The sequence below is a fragment of the Aquarana catesbeiana genome, linkage group LG09 (genome assembly GCF_042186555.1).
Source record: "Aquarana catesbeiana isolate 2022-GZ linkage group LG09, ASM4218655v1, whole genome shotgun sequence".
NCBI classification, from domain to species: Eukaryota; Metazoa; Chordata; class Amphibia; order Anura; family Ranidae; genus Aquarana; species Aquarana catesbeiana.
In genome coordinates this window covers 181,539,050-181,552,967 of record NC_133332.1, presented here as the reverse complement: position 1 = coordinate 181,552,967, position 13,918 = coordinate 181,539,050, and the positions used below count along the sequence as shown (strand labels likewise).

At 41.6% G+C, this 13,918-nt stretch overlaps 1 protein-coding gene across 5 annotated transcripts in view; it reads left to right on the top strand.

Annotated features, from left to right (window-relative positions):
- Positions 1–13,918, top strand: part of SH2D1A (SH2 domain containing 1A) — a 200,683-nt gene that overhangs the window by 124,867 nt on the left and 61,898 nt on the right. For 3 of the 5 annotated variants that reach the window (XM_073599420.1, XM_073599417.1, XM_073599416.1), the window contains one exon: positions 6,928–7,066. In XM_073599420.1, coding sequence (XP_073455521.1) covers positions 6,930–7,066 — 137 coding nt within the window. In that variant the 5' untranslated portion in view covers positions 6,928–6,929. Of the gene's footprint in view, positions 1–6,666; positions 6,813–6,896; positions 7,067–13,918 lie in introns of those variants that run through there. The other 2 variants (XM_073599419.1, XM_073599418.1) reach the window with 2 other exon arrangements.

The following is a 13,918-nucleotide window of genomic DNA, read 5'->3' as shown; positions in this document are numbered from 1 at the left end:
AATGACCAAATGACCTTCCACCACAAAACGCAGCGACTATTAGGGCTGGTAACTTGTGATGTTTGTAAACAGGGAGCAATGATAATGAGGGGTGAAATGATGAGTTTAATCAACATTGCCTCAATGTCTGTTCTTAGATGGTGACTTTGTCTTGACCGTCAGAAGGCTCCCTCCATCTTGTAGTCCTTACAGGACTATAGATATTGGCTCTCTTTTTCTCAATCTTCACTACTTACCTAATCCCTATACCTTAAAAGCAATGGGTGGTCTGGCTGGACAGCGTTTCCTATAAAAACAGAGCAAAGCAGCAGACTGAAATGAAAAACAGCATAAGCTAAGTCTCCACTATTGCGACCTGAAAGTCGCAAGATTTTGCTGCAATTTGATGCGACTTGAAGCAATGCCTGTGTATTCTTAAGGTCTATGAACACAGATATGAACGGTACTCATTGGAAATTATGGGGTAGGGCTTGACATGTGACTTTGCAGTGACAAGTTGCACTAGTGGAAACTAAGCCCAACACAGTGATCCTAAAGCAAGCATAAAAAAGGGGATAGGAAGAGCCCAGGTGAAGGCCATAAAGAGCACGATGATCCTAGAGCAACACTGAGAAAGAGATACCCTGTTTCCCTGAAAATAAGACCTAGCGTGATTGTCGGTGATGTCTGCAATATAAGCCCTACCCCCCAAATAAGCCCTAGTTAAAGTCCTTGTAGGTCTTATTCTCAGGGTAGGGCTTATTTTGGGGGGAACAGGGTAGGGCTTATTGGGGGGGTAGGGCTTATAAAGACCTAGTGTGATTGTCGGTAATGGCTGCAATATAAGCCCTACCCCCCAAATAAGCCCTAGTTAAAGTCCTTGTAGGTCTTATTCTCAGGGTAGGGCTTATTTTCGGGGGAACAGGGTAGGGCTTATTGGGGGGGTAGGGCTTATATTGCAGCCATTACCGACAATCACACTAGGTCTTATTTTCGGGGAAACAGGGTAGGAAAAACACAGGTGAATGCCATAAAATGGGAAAACATACCTGCAAAAAATGACCACATAAGCATCCAGCATACATGAGTAGAGAGCTCCAACATTTGTTGCCCAAAAATGCCATAAAACCATTTAGAACTCACATTTGCCATTAGCGATGATATCAATGCCTGAGCATGATCAGATCACCATCCTGGAAAAGCTCTAACCAGGAAACACAGAGGTCACATCACTTCCTGCCTCTCATGCTCAGAGTGTACTTGTACTGCAGCCATCTTGGAAATGGCAAATGCCCATAACACAGAGAAAAGAAGTAAAAAGCATATGGAAAGCAAATGGAAATGCTGTCACTTACGTTAAAGCTTGTTTGAGAAGCCTGCACCACCAGAATGGGGCTCCAACCATATAGCTCATTTAGTGGCTGTACAGGAAGGACTTCCGCCCAGGAGAGGCAGAAATATGCCCCCCCAGTCCACCAGAATGGGGCTCCAACTATATAGCTTAATTTAGAGGCTGTATAGGAAGGACTTCCACCCAGGAGAGGCAGAAACTGGCTGGGGGATACCTCGTGACTCCAGTCTTGATCAGGTGAGGAAAAAAAGGAGAATGCTTTGAGCCGGGTCTATCTTTGATTTATAGTTAACCAGTCCTGTTAGGTTGTGGGGGCGGAGTCACAACCCAAATGTATGCTGCGATGATGCACCAGGAAACTATGATATACAGGGGGTTGATTTACTAAAGGCCAATAGCTCTGTCCTCAGCCAGCCAGGGGAAAAGAAATGGAAGGACAACTACAGCAGAAGGATTATACTTAATTTACAGTGGAGACGGAAAGTATTCAGACCCCCTTAAATTTTTCACTCTTTGTTATATTGCAGCCATTTGCTAAAATCATTTAAGTTCATTTTTTTCCTCATTAATGTACACACAGCACCCCCCATATTGAAATATCACATGGTCCTAAGTATTCAGACCCTTTGCTGTGACACTCATATATTTAACTCAGGTGCTGTCCATTTCTTCTGATCATCCTTGAGATGGTTCTACACCTTCATTTGAGTCCAGCTGTGTTTGATTGTACCGATTGGACTTGATTAGGAAAGCCACACACCTGTCTATATAAGACCTTACAGCTCAAAGTGCATGTCAGAGCAAATGAGAATCATAAGGTCAAAGGAACTGCCTGAAGAGCTCAGAGACAGAATTGTGGCAAGGCACAGATCTGGCCAAGGTTCCAAAAAAAAATTCTGCTGCACTTAAGGTTCCTAAGAGCACAGTGGCCTCCGTAATCCTTAAATAGAAGACGTTTGGGATGACCAGAACCCTTCCTAGAGCTGGCCGTCTGGCCAAACTGAGCTATCGGGGGAGAAGAGCCTTGGTGAGAGAGGTAAAGAAGAACCCAAAGATCACTGTGGCTGAGCTCCAGAGATGCAGTCGGGAGATGGGAGAAAGTTGTAGAAGGTTAACCATCACTGCAGCCCTCCACCAGTCGGGGCTTTATGGCAGAGTGGCCTGACGGAAGCGTCTCCTCAGTGCAAGACACATGAAAGCCTGCGTGGCGTTTGCTAAAAAACACCTGAAGGACTCCAAGATGGTGAGAAATAAGATTCTCTGGTCTGATGAGACCAAGATAGAACTTTTTGGACTTAATTGTAAGTGGTATGTGTGGAGAAAACCAGGCACTGCTCATCACCTGTCCAATACAGTCCCAACAGTGAAGCATGGTGGTGGCAGCATTATGCTGTGGGGGTGTTTTTCAGCTGCAGGGACAGGATGACTGGTTGCAATCGAGGGAAAGATAAATGCTGCCAAGTACAGGGATATCCCTGACGTAAACCTTCTTCAGAGTGCTCAGGACCTTAGACTGGGCCGAAGGTTTACCTTCCAACCAGACAGTGACCCTAAGCACACAGCTAAAATAACAAAGGAGTGGCTTCACAACAACTCCATGACTGTTCTTGAATGGCCCAGCCAAAGCCCTGACTTAAACCCAATTGAGCATCTCTGGAGAGACCTAAAAATAGCTGTCCACCAACGTTTACCATCCAACCTGACAGAACTGGAGAGGATCTGCTAGGAGGAATGGCAGAGGATCCTCAAATCCAGGTGTGAAAAACTTGTTGCATCTTTACCAAAATGACCCATGGCTGTATTAGATCAAAAGGGGGTTTCTACTAAATACTGAGCAAAGGGTCTGAATACTTAGGACCATGTGATATTTCAGTTTTTCTTTTTAATAAATCTGCAAAAATGTCAACAATTCTGTGTTTTTTCTGTCAATATGGGGTGCTCTGTGTACATTAATGAGGAAAAAGAATGAACTTAAATGATTTTAGCAAATGGCTGAAATATAACAAAGAGTGAAAAATTTAAGGGGGTTTGAATACTTTCTGCCCCCACTGTATATACTGTAAATGATTTTTTCACATTTCTGGGGCTTTTGTAAATAGGCCCCTGTGTATTTAATTGTTTTTTCACATTTGGTCCCTTTTGGACTTTTTACTATTATAGGAATTTATATCTGCATTAATGGACTTTTCTCTAGTATAAGAATCCATATATATATATTTCTTTGATTTTTATTGATTTAGTGTTTAATATGCATATGTATTATGTTTTGATTTTTTTCTGTATTTTTGTATTACATGAAATGTTGAAGTGTTTTAGTGGACAGTGTGTTCAGAAGAGGAGTGCTGGAGAGTATGAAAGTAGGCAGGATGTGTCACTTACTCACTTGTAGACTCGCAAAGGTCAGGAATATCCAAGATTGCTGCCTTTTGAACTTCATATGTACCACACTCCGTTAAGTTAACTGATTTTGAAAAACAGATGTGGTGCCTACCCTATGCATGCACACTGACTGAGATTCTGCAATCCCCTGTAACTCTGCTTCATGCTTTTTTTTTTTTTTTTTTTTTTACAGAAGATCTTTTTAAGTTCAGTTATAATTTTAATTTCCACATGTTTACAAAAAAAAGAAAAAACAAAGATTGTGTAGCTATGCTTATAAAAGGGGGTGCCACCCCCTCGGTCACACTGTCCCTTATATGACAAATGGATAGATTCATGCATTGCATTGCATGAATCTATCCATGGCCGCCGCTGCCACCCCCTATTCAGGCATCCGGGCCCTTTTCGGCACCTGATAAGAGCCATAGGCTCTAATAGGCTTCAAAAAAAGGTGGACTTGGAGCCCAGAGCATTGTGCTCGCAGTCCACCCAAGCAAATTAGAAAAGCAAATGAATATTTGCATTTCTAACACTGAACCGCCTCTCTGCCGATCAGGAGGTGCAGGTCTAATACCAGTCACCTGATTGGCTGAAGGCACAGGCGATCCCATTGACCAGCTAGCAGAAGTGAAGAAGAGATGCACGGAGCACACAGGAGCCATTGCCTGACCCACACCACCCATCCCACAGCTCGCTGCCATCACCCACTGCCTGGCCCGCCACCAAGATGGGGTAAGTGTCTGTCAGACAGTGGGCGGGGGTGCACAGTGGCTGCATATGATGGGGCACAGTGGCTGCAATTGATGGGGCACAGAGGCTGCAATTGATGGGGCACAAAGGCTGCATATGATGGGCACAGTGGCTGCATTTCATGGGCACAGAGGCTGCATATGACTGACACAGTGGCTGCATTTCATGGGCACAGTGGCTGCATTTCATGGGCACAGTGGTTGCATTTCATGGGCACAGTGGTTGCATTTCATAGGCACACATGTTGCATATGATGGGCACAGTGTCTGCATTTGATGGGGCACAGTGGCTGCATTTCATGGGCACATGGGTTGCATGTGATGGGCACAGTGGCTGCATATGAGGGGCACAGTGGCTGCACATTTTTGTTTCAGAATTTTTTGGAATTTTTCAGTTTGTTTGTGCCCCCCCAAAAATTTTGAGCACCAGCCGCCACTGATTGGGTGACAGAACATACATTAAAGTGTTACTAAACCCAGAACCCTGCATTCACTATATCTGGTCTCCTACAATACACAGAACATGGAAATGCAATTATTTTAGTAAATATAAACTGCTAAACACCTTTTCTCATTAGCAGTATATAGCAGTCTTGTGACTTCTATCATTGTCCAGCCAAGAACTGGTAAAGCTTGTAGGAGGAGTTTTCATTCTCCCCTGATTGTCCTATAAGGCTACAGGACCCCTGACCCTCTGTCTGGACAGTGCTGATGCACCCCCCCCCCCCCAAAAAAAAAAACTCTCTAGCAATACACACCAAACTGAGCATGTACAGAATGTCCCCAATGCTCTGTTCTATCAGGAGATGGTTTGGGGACTGTGGAAGAAGGGGGGGATCAGAGAAGACAGGATCAGCCTATTTACGCAATGCTTAGGATTAACTCTTTATGTTCCACAGTGAGTATAACAAGCATGCTTTACTGCATATACAGAAATATTTTACGGTTGTGGATAAGACCTGGATAAAATTGCCTTAAGAATAACCGATCATAAAAATGCCCCAAAAATGCAATCCAAATACATCATAATTGTATTTATGAAATACATTTAATAATTCCAAAACATGCACTAGTGTGAATGTACTATACACAAGGAACATTTAGGGAAGCACTGCGTAGCCTCCATGACGGTATTCCCGAGTGTGGCTCGGGGTTAAATTTCGGCACCATTAGCGGTAACCCCGAGCCACACTCGGGATTGCATTGCAGGATTGGGGAGCGGTATACTTACCTTGTCCCCAGGATCCTGCGATGTCCCCCCTGCAGTGTCCGTGGGCTCTGTCCTCCTCCGAAGCCTCTCTATGCCAGGCTCCGCTCCCTGCAAGCGTTGCAACGCACGGGGGCGGAGCCTGGCAGCAAATTCAACAAAATGTAAAAATCATAACACATACAGTACTGTAATCTTACAGATTACAGTACTGTATGAAATTATTTCACATCCCTTTTGTCCCCAGTGCTTTGTCCAATGCCCTGCATGCAGTTTTATGTTATATATACTGTTCTTTCTGCCTGGAAACTTGAGATTGTCCATAGCAACCAAAAAGTGTCCCTTTACATCAAAAGTGGCTTTAGACCAGCTAGAAAACAGCGATAGTAAATTAGAACACTTGCAGAATTGAGCGATAGTGAATTGTGGGGAAATTTATTTTTTATTATATATTTTTTTTTAAATTATTTATATTTATTTATTATATTATAATTTATGATTTTGTGTTTCAAACTTCTTCATACCCGGGATATCTACTAGACTCTTGGTGGACAGATTTAAGTGTTTTATTGTTAAGAATTACAGGCCTATAATATAAAATGCCAAATTTCCATGCAAAATAATTGTACTGCTTTCAGCACCTAAAATCCGAAATAATCATACCGCCAGGGAGGTTAAAGGAAATATTTACTAAAATAAATCAGAGAACTGCCATTGCTTCTAAGAATTTTGTTTGCATGGCTGTTTCTGGGGCTGAATGGGAACAAGCATGCAGAATAAAGTCAGAACTTGCGATTTGCTTACTTTTTCTGGGTCAGTGAGTGGAAATGATCTAAGTCATTGGATCAGAATGGCAGCTAAGCAACTAGCATTTGGAGTAGCCATCTCCTCTTTCTCATCAGTTTTTCTTTTCAAGACAGAACACGTTTTTGAGAACTATACTATATACAGATGCACCCAATCACACATAAGCACCTTACGCTTGTGTTTATTTCCATAATGCTTTAAATGGGATGGAAATATTGTTATTTTTAGAATATTTGGCATACTGTTCTTATACTGTAGCTTAGATTAAGTAATGATCTGTTTCACACAGAAGCTGGTGTTTGGGAGGAGTTTCATGTCATTTTTGACACTACAGTACTAGGTGTGAAATCCTGCATCAGTCTGCATTATTTTGTGTGTCTATAGGCTTGAGGAGTTCAATTAACCTTTCTCTATATTCACTCAGCAGCAAAAATATTCTTTCTTCTTCTGCATAGAAATGGATACTGTGTCAGTTTATCATGGGAAGATTAGTCGTGAGATCGGAGAGAAGCTCTTGAGTGAAGCTGGAAAGGATGGGAGTTATCTGCTACGTGACAGTGAGACAGTGCCTAATGTGTATTGCCTGTGCGTCCTGTAAGTACTCATTTAATGGACAGCCATGTGTTCTTTATAGTTATTAATTTCTCCAAATGTAATCTACATGACTAATCACTTAAAGAAAAACATCTCCAAAAATCTGGATATTGTGTTCACTTCTGATTGTTGTACACATGTGCGTTATATAGGATTCCAAAGATGTTGTAAACATCCATAGCGATAAATCATTTGCATTTATTTGTGGATGTCATTTTTTTTTTCCATAAAGAGTTTTATTAAAGATTTCATCCAACATTACAGAAGATAGAAGATACAATACAATTCTCACGTATTCAGATATGTAAAGGAGCCTGGTACAGATTACAACCTATAACATCAGAACTTTGGGGTAACAAGTCTAGCCAGGACTCCTTGGAAATATTTCAAATACAAATATAAGTACAATTCCTGGTTTGAAAATGTTTTGTACATTCCTCAAGTCTCATTGCTAAGCTTAGCTAATGTGAGATGTCTTGAGTAGCTACTCATCTACCAGGGCCATTAGGGGTGTGCTGCCACAACATTGTCTCCTAATTCATTTTCTGCATGTTTCGCAGGGTCTGTGAGAGGAAGAATAGGGAGGTCGACGGCTATGGGATTGGGGAGGGAGGGGAAGGAGAGGGGGGAAGGGGGGGCCATTATTTTAGAGGTTTTAACATTTAAGTAAATAGGATTAAATGATTTAAAACTCACCTAGCTCATGGAGAAATTCTGTCCTTGACAAGTTACCTTCAAAATACTTAGAAGGTCAGGTCACCTCATTTAACTGGACAGTGAATTGAAAAAATATAGATTCATCACCATTCAAGGCCAGTCTATCTAGAAATCAAGACTAGTGAAAATATAAGTAGAGCCAGTGAATTCAAGCTTCATGCGCTATGCTGTGCTTGATCGTAGACATATTCTCTGTGATAGAGTGCAGCAAAGCATGTTATGTGTGATATGGTTGGTGAGTGATCATCTACTTGTGTAGTGCATATGTTGCCATACTGGGCATGACATGTGTGATATAAAGTATATGTATCTATCCCCTTCACCTCCGGAAGGACCCTTTTTGAATGTGAACCGTATCCAATTCACATATATTTGAACCTAGTCTGAATGTAGACAGTGGGGGTTATTTACTAAAGGCAAATCCACTGTGCACTTGGAAGTTCAGTCACTGTAGAGCTGAGGGGGACATGCAAGGAAAATAAAAAAACAGCATTTTTGCTTGTACATGATTGGATAATAAAATCAGCAGAGATTCCCCTAATTTCAGATCTTCCCCTCAGATCTACAGGGACTGGACTTCCAAGTGCACTTGTAGTGCAGAGGGGATTTGCCTTTAGTAAATTAACCCCATGGTATAATGAGGGCTGCTCACCCACTTCTGCATGCCTGTCACATTGGAGTTTATTGAGATTGCAAAATCAGGCTCACTTCTGCATAGAAACCAGTTTCCAGGTTTTATTGCCAAAGCTTAATTGAACAAGCTGAGGTTAGAAGCTAATTGGCTACCATGCACAGCTGCACCAGTTGTAGTAAATCTACCCCAGAATTACAAGAAGCTGTGTCTGCGCTGTACTGTATTCTAATTGACTTAAATGGGCTGCCTGCATACAGCATTTGGAGTCCAGGAATGCTAAAAAAAATGGCCCACTCATAGTATACAGGCCTCAGCGTCCATGTAAATGAGGCCTAATAGGCAGAAAAAGAGATTTTTTTATCATGAAAACCTGTAACTGTCTCTAGAAATCAGAAAACAGCTATGCCATGTGACTTCTATTGTCTCCAGCATTATTCAGAACGTTGTCTGCATTCAGTGATATATAGATACATTTACTCTAACCACTTCAGGCCTGGAGGATTTGGCTGCTCAACGACCAGAGCACTTTTTACAATTTGGCACTATGCTGATTTAACTGGTAATTGCGTGGTCATGCAATGCTGTACCCAAACGAAATTTGCGTCCTTTTTTTCCCTTGGTTTTTTTTTATGGTATTTGATTGCCTCTGCCATTTTGATTTTTTGCGATATAAACGGAAAAAGACTTTTCAAAATTTGTGCCTCTCAGCACTTTCCTTGGAGTGTCTACAGTCCAAAATGGGGTCATTTGGGGGGGTTTGTGCTATCTGGACATTTCAGGGCTACCGTAACTGTGATAGGTAGTGAGGAGTAAAATCACAATTTTACGCCTTTAGAAATCCTGAAGGCGGTGATTGGTTTTTGGGGTCCTTTACGCGGCTAGGCGCCCAAAAAGTCACATGTGGTATCCCCGTACACAGGAAAAGCAGCAGAATGTATTTTGGAGTGTAATTCCACATATAACCATGCCATGTTTGACAACTTTGTGTAAACAAAAAAAAAAAGAAAAAAAATTGTAATTTTCCTGAAAATTGTGGCAAAATATCAAATATTCCATGGACACAACATGCCTCTCAGCAGAAAGCTTGAAGTGTCTTCTTTCCAAAATGGGGTCATTTGTGCGGGTTTTGTGCTATCTTGACATTTCATGGCCTCCGAAACTGTGATAGGTAGAAAGGAAGTGAAATCACCATTTTATGCCCTTAGAAAGCCTGAAGGCGGTGATTGGTTTTCGGGGTCCTGTACACAGCTAGGCTCCCAGAAAGTCTCACACAAGTGGTATCCCCGTACTCAGAAAAAAAAGCAAAATGTATTTTGGGGTGTAATTTCACATATGCCCATGGCATGTTTGAGCAATAGATCATTTAGTGACAACTTTGTGCAAAAAATAAATAAATACATTTTCCTGCAACTTGTGGCAAAATATAAAATATTCCATACTCAACATGCCTCTCATCAAATAGCTTTGGGTGTCTACTTTACAAAATGGGGTGATTTTGGGGGGTTTTGTGCTATCTTGGCATTTTATGGCCTTCAAAATTGTGATAGGTAATGAGGAGTGAAATCAAAAATTTACACCCCTTTTTCTTGTTAAAAAAAAAAAATTACACCCTTAGAAATCCTGAAGGCGATGATTGATTTTCGGGGTCCTGTACGCGGCTAGGCTCCCAAAAAGTCTCACACATGAGGTATCCCCGTACTCAGGAGAAGCAGCAGAATGCATTTTGGGGTGTAATCCCATATATAACCATGCCACGTTTGAACAATATATCATTTAGTGACAACTTTGTGCAAAAAAAAAAGAAAAAGTGTAATTTTCCCAAAACGTGTGACAAAATATAAAATATTCCATGGTCTCAACATGCCTATCAGCAAATAGCTTGGGGTGTCTACTTTTCAAAAAGGGGGGGGGGGTTGAACCGTCCTGGCATTTTATGCACAACATTTAGAAGCTTATGTCACACATCACCCACTCTTCTAACCACTTGAAGACAAAGCCCTTTCTGACACTATTTGTTTACATGAAAATTTTTTTTTTTTTTTGCAAGAAAATTACTACAGTATGTACCCCCCCAAACATTATATATTTTTTAAAGCAAAGGCCCTACAGATTAAAATGGTGGATGATGCAATTTTTTTTTTCAGACAGTATTTGCGCAGCGATTTTTCAAACACAATTTTTTTGGAAAAAACACACTTCTTTTTTAAATTTTAATGCACTAAAACACACTAAATTGCCCAAATGTTTGATGAAATAAAAAAGATGATCTTATGCCGAGTACATGGATACCAAACACGACATGTTTTAAAATTGCGCACAAACGTGCAGCGGCGACAAACTACATACATTTGTAAAAGCCTTTACAGGTTACCATTTTAGATTTACAGAGGAGGTCTACTGCTAAAATTACTGCCCTCGATCTGACGTTTGCGGTGATACCTCACATGCATGGTGCAATTGCTGTTTACATATGACACCAGACCGACACTTGCGAGAGGGGTGCTTTTTTTTTTTTTTTTTTTTTTTTTTTTCAATTATTTATTTTTAATTATTTATTTTGCTTTTTTATTATATTTTTAAACTGTTCCTTTCATTTTTTTTTATCATTTTTATTGTTATCTCAGGGAATGTAAATATCCCCTATGATAGCAATAGGTAGTGACAGGTACTCTTTTTTGAAAAAATTTGGGTATTAAACCCTAGATCTCTCCTCTGCCCTCAAATCTGACCACACCAAGATCGGTGTGATAAAATGCTTTGCCAATTTCCCAATGGCGCTGTTTATATCCGGCGAAACCTAAGTCATGAAATGCTTGTAGCTTTCGGTTTCTTAGGCCATAGAGATGTTTGGAGCCATTCTGGTCTCTGATCAGCTCTATGGTCAGCTGGTGGAACCACCGGCTGCATTCTCGCATTCCCTGTTGAGACAGGAGAGCCTGAGAAACCCATGGAAGATGGTGGGGGGGGGGATGTTCCCTCCCACTGCTTATAGAAGCAGTCTAGAGGCTAATTAGCTGCTAGGATTGCTTTTACATGAAAGCTGACCTCTGGCTGAAAAGAATGATACCAAGATGATACTTAAACCCGCAGGCATCATTCTGGTATAACCACTCAAAGTCCAGCAACATGCCAGTACGTTGCTGGTCCTTGTTTGGCATACATTGTAATGTTCTTTTGTTCATGCAGCCTGTGGGATTGATCGGTGGGTATGCCCACCATTAGAATACCGCCCTTCATTCACCCACATCTAATGATGGGCATACATGCACCATTTTTTTTAACTGTGGTGGTGAAATCACCTCTGACAGCGCTGGAGTCACGGCTTTACGTATCATGGGAGCAAACGCTGTTGCTGTCAAGATAAATAAACCCGTGCTGCTGAATGGCGTACCTGCTAAGCAAATGATGGTTAACAACAAAACAAGGTAAAATTACAGTATAACAGTAAGACTTACCATACATGCAAAGCAAATACAATAAAACATAGTAAAAATAAAACATTGCAATCTGTGCCTAAAAAAATATATGCCGAAGCATGGGGGCAATCCACCCCTAATGTTAGGAGCGAATCGCTCCTCCACCCCTGCCCCCATGCTTCAGCATATATGCTCTTTTTTTTAAACTGTGGTGGTAAAATCAACTCCGACAGCGCTGGAGTCACGGCTTTAAGTATCGTGGGAGCAAACGCTGTTGCTGTCAAGATAAATAAACCCATGCTGCAGCTGAATGGCGTACCTGCAAAGCAAATGATGGTTAACAACAAAACAAACATTACAGTATAACATACCATACCTGCAAAGCAAATACATACAAAAACATAGTAAAAATAAAACAGAGAGAGAACGATAGATATAGAACAATAGTGAGCGGACAGTAGAGAGCGGACAATAGAGAGAGAGAGAGAAGAAAAATAAAACCAACTATTTTTGGCTTTTTTATTTTTTATCTTATTTGTGTTTTTGTGTGTGTATGTGTTTTTTTTTCCCACTTTTTCCACTTTTATAAAAACTGTAAAAAAACTGTAAACTGAATGGATTAGGATCTCTCAAAATGTGATGGCCATCACATCTTTCGAGACCCCGAGACACTGTGTACGTGTGCCTAGGACTATGTCGTGCTGTACCCTACGCTAAAACTCAACTAGTGTGTGGTAGCGTACGAAACAGTCACCAATGCAAAGACCAGGTTGGTCAGGACAGGAGGGACAATAATAGCGGGTGTCATGCCCATATCCACGCTTTCTACAGACACAACATCTTCTTTGGGGGTTTCTTTGGGTAGGGGCCTCTCATGCAGCCGGCTTACTGCATTTGCGTTGGGAAGTTGGGCCAAAGCACCATCTGGAAACAGACAGGCTCTGATGATCTCTTCCTGGAATTTAAGGAAGGATCCAGTTCGTCCTGAAGCTTTGTATAGCACAAAAGCATTCAGCAAAGCCAATTGAAATAAATAAACAGACACTTTTTTGTACCAGCATCTTGCCTTATGGGCAATTAGGTATGGCGCCAACAACTGGTCGTTGAGGTCCACCCCTCCCATATTAAGGTTATATTCGTGGACACAGAGGGGTTTCTCCACAACACCAGTCGCCGTAGGAATTTGGACCATTGTGTCTGCGTGAAGGGAGGACGAAACAAAAACATTCTTATTATCCCTCCACTTCACAGCGAGCAAATTATTACATCTCAAGCAGGCTCTCTCCCCCCAGCCTAAGATGTGAATCTACAAGCTGCTGAGGAAAGCCCCGGCGATTAGATTGCACGGTGCCACATGTGCCAATTTGATGATCAAACAAGTGACTAAAAAGTGGCACGCTTGTTTAATAATTGTCCACATACAAGTGATGCCCCTTTCTGAATAAGGGTGACACCAAGTCCCACACAATCTTACCAGTGCTCCCTATGTAGTCAGGGCAGTTCTCCAGCTCTACGTAACTATCTCTTCCCTCGTAAACCATAAAAATATATGTATAGCCTGTGGCCCTGTCACAGTGCTTATACATCTTGACCCTGTATCTGGCACGCTTGCTGGGAAGATACTGTTTGAATGACAAGTGGCCAGAAAACTTAATCAGGGACTCATCAATGCAGACAACTTGATGGGGAGTAAACAAGGCTGCAAAACGTTGGTTGAAGTGGTTTATGAGGGGCCGAATTTTGTAGAGCCGATCAAATTCAGGGTCACCCCGAGAACGCCAGATTTCATTATCGTTGAAATGCATGAACCGCAAGATCTGCTCGTATTGTGTCCTGGTCATGGAAGCAGAGAACATGGGCATATGGTGAATTGGGTCAGTGGACCAATATGACCGCAACTCACTCTTTTTGGTTATGCTCATGAGGAGGGATAAGCCTGGGAAGGTCTTAAATTCGGAAACCGTAATTGGTTTCCATTCTCTGGCAAGGGTCAGCTGGGGATTAGCTGGGAATTAATTGACCAGCATATAAATTGCTTTGGTCCACAATAGATCTATAGAGATCTTCGGTGAAAAACAGCAAATA